This window comes from Sinocyclocheilus rhinocerous, unplaced genomic scaffold (genome assembly GCF_001515625.1).
Source record: "Sinocyclocheilus rhinocerous isolate Xijiao unplaced genomic scaffold, SAMN03320098_v1.1 scaffold819, whole genome shotgun sequence".
Lineage (NCBI taxonomy): Eukaryota > Metazoa > Chordata > Actinopteri > Cypriniformes > Cyprinidae > Sinocyclocheilus > Sinocyclocheilus rhinocerous.
The window spans coordinates 544,491-547,238 of NW_015665814.1; the positions used below are offsets into that span (position 1 = coordinate 544,491).

The following is a 2,748-nucleotide window of genomic DNA, read 5'->3' on the forward strand; positions in this document are numbered from 1 at the left end:
GTTTTCTCTGATGCACTAACTCTGCAGCAGCACTTCTTCTTCGTCGTCTCGTCTGATGCACTCACTCAACCAAGCGTTCTAACCACAACCTCGGCCCTCCCCGCCCCCCAACCATTCCAATTTCCGTAGGCGGGAATTATTTTAATGATATTCTAATGGGCCGCTTTGTGATATCACAAAACCCGGAAAACAAACGCTGTAGTCCAAACGAGCCGTTCGTTGTAGTTCTTGAAAAGGGATTAAAAAAAAAAAAACGAATTATCTCCCTTTGGAGTGGACTTTGAGATTTGTAAGTTTGAAGATCTTTTTTAGCCCCAAACATACACACGGACTAAAATTCAAAAAGTGAAAAAGCATAATAAGACCCCTTTAAAGGAATGTTCCAGGTCCAATACTCAAGTTTGTAAAAAAATAATTCTGTTATATGTAGACTTTGAAGGTAACGGTATTGACGTCCAATGTCATCATGTCTGTTTTTACAAACTACACTGAACAAAATTATAAACGCAACACTTTTGTTTTTGCCCCCATTTTTCATGAGCTGAACTAAAAGATCTAAGACTTTTTGTATGTACACAAAAGGCCTATTTCTCTCAAATATTGTTCACAAATCTGTCTAAATCTGTGTTAGTGAGCACTTCTCCTTTGCTTATTTTAATAATGTATCATTGTATTTTTATCAAAGAGTAGAGAAATAGGCCTTTTGTGTACATAGAAAAAGTCTTAGATCTTTGAGTTCAGCTCATGAAAAATGGGGGCAAAAACAAAAGTTTATAATTTTGTTCAGTGTAAGACAAGAAATGGTTTATTCTTGAAAAAAAAGCATATGGATTATGCTCATTTGAAGACATGTATCTTATATAATCGTTCTTAGAATAACTATTCGCAGTGGATTACAGTGAATGTGGCACTATGGTAACAGTTATTTACAAAATTGATTTGTATAAAATGTCTCAAATCTTTACTTGCTTCCCTGTCTATTCTGTTCTAAACAGATTTATGAACACTTTTTACCTCTTTAGATACATCTCATTCTTAATTTTCATTCTGTGCCTTTTATCTTTGGGATATTATCTTTTCTCTGTCTGAACAGTCAGATGTCCCCCATCCAGCCGCTCTGGATTAACAACTGAAGCCTCCACAAGAAGAAATTCTGATCAAATTATTCCAGAAAACTATCAATAAAAAGTAGAGTCCAGCATCAAGTCATTATAAATATGCATCGTCCTGTTTAACAGTATCTGAGTAGGGCACAAGCTGTTCTCAAATACTCGAAACTGAAGAGTTCAGGCATTTCATTTGGGATTGCAAGGCAGCTCTCTATTGAAATCCCCATTACAGTTTCTTCTCCACAATTTTCTAAATTTATATAACTTTCCATTCAAAACAATTTTTTACACATTTTTAGGTGGGCAACTTTTGGTCTTTATTCACTTTACTAATGAGTTAATTTGAAAATGTCCTTTACATCTACACTGGGAGTAAACTCATTTTGTTGAATGCTTGGCTTCTACTTCTGCAGCATCATTCCATGGAATCACCACACTGAAATTCAACACACTTTCTTGACAACTAATATTGTTGTAAAAATAAATAATATTGTACAATGCCATTTATATATTTTTGTACATTTCCTGTAATTATATGAATTAATAGAAAATACGTTACCACTTTTGCCATAAAACAGGACTTTACTCAAGGAATCCCAATATGATACAATTTCCAGCATGTTCTAAACACAAAGCCTGTTTTGTACCTAAAAAAACCTTTACTAATATGTCTTTTTTTACAGAAACTGTGATGCATCACACACCTGTGAATTTGTCCTTGGGATATGACATTTTTTTGCTTTCCCTTCAGGTGATATTGATGTCTTTCTTTGCCTTTTAAAACCTAGGCTTCATATTGCTGTATGTGCTGTCCTGTTTTATAGAGGCAGAGACCAGACCACCGTACCAGGCCTGACGAGTTAATCACAGAAGATTTACACATTATAATCACTGTCACTGAGGTAAGTTCAGATTTCACATGATATCAACTTTTGTTGTGGTTGTAAGAATGAATCTCTAACTATTAGACCAGTGGCCAATTGCATAGACTAAGAATTGCTTAGACTATTCACCAGACTGGTCTTTTATAAGTCAATTACATAAATACATCGATTGGTCTAATCTGACGAGTATGATTGATCACCCTTTTGTCTTAATAATGACTAAGTGTACACAACTGGCCCCAGGTCTCACTTAATGTCATGTTTAAGGTTAATTTTACTTTAACTAAAATTATATAGTTTAACTAAATTTTATAGACTAAATTTGTCACATGGGATAACTTTTGTAAGCAAAACCGTTTATAGTCTGTGGTTTCAGAATATATAATTATAAATAAAAGTCCAAAATCATTCATGCAGCTATTAGCTAAACATCCTTTATCTATTGCACAACATCAATGCAAAACAACTTGTTTCTCTTTTAACAGAGGTGGGACGTCCGATGGTGCTTATCCAGCCATTAAAAGACGTTTGAAAAGACTTCCCATGATCCCACAACCCCCAAAGGCAGTAGAATGAGTGGCCAAACATCCTGAACAGATGGAGAGCCAAGCTGAATGGTTATGTAACCTGTCGTTCTCATGAGAACATCAAGAAATGAGCTGGTTGAATGTTTTCACCTGGCAGAAAGCATTATGGGTTTTCTCACAATGAGGGAATTATTCTTCTGTTTGATCATAATGAATACACACGTTTCA

The 2,748-nt window shown here is 34.9% G+C and overlaps 1 protein-coding gene across 5 annotated transcripts in view; it reads left to right on the forward strand.

The window, feature by feature from the left end:
• LOC107731515 (interphotoreceptor matrix proteoglycan 1a) overlaps positions 1 to 2,742 on the forward strand; it is an 18,557-nt gene extending 15,815 nt beyond the window's left edge. For all 5 annotated transcript variants that reach the window (XM_016542618.1, XM_016542623.1, XM_016542620.1 and 2 more), the window contains 2 exons: positions 1,934 to 2,011; positions 2,479 to 2,742. In XM_016542618.1, the coding sequence (XP_016398104.1) occupies positions 1,934 to 1,973 (40 nt within the window). In that variant the 3' untranslated portion in view covers positions 1,974 to 2,011; positions 2,479 to 2,742. The remainder of the gene's footprint in view (positions 1 to 1,933; positions 2,012 to 2,478) is intronic.
• Positions 2,743 to 2,748: the final 6 nt, after the last annotated feature.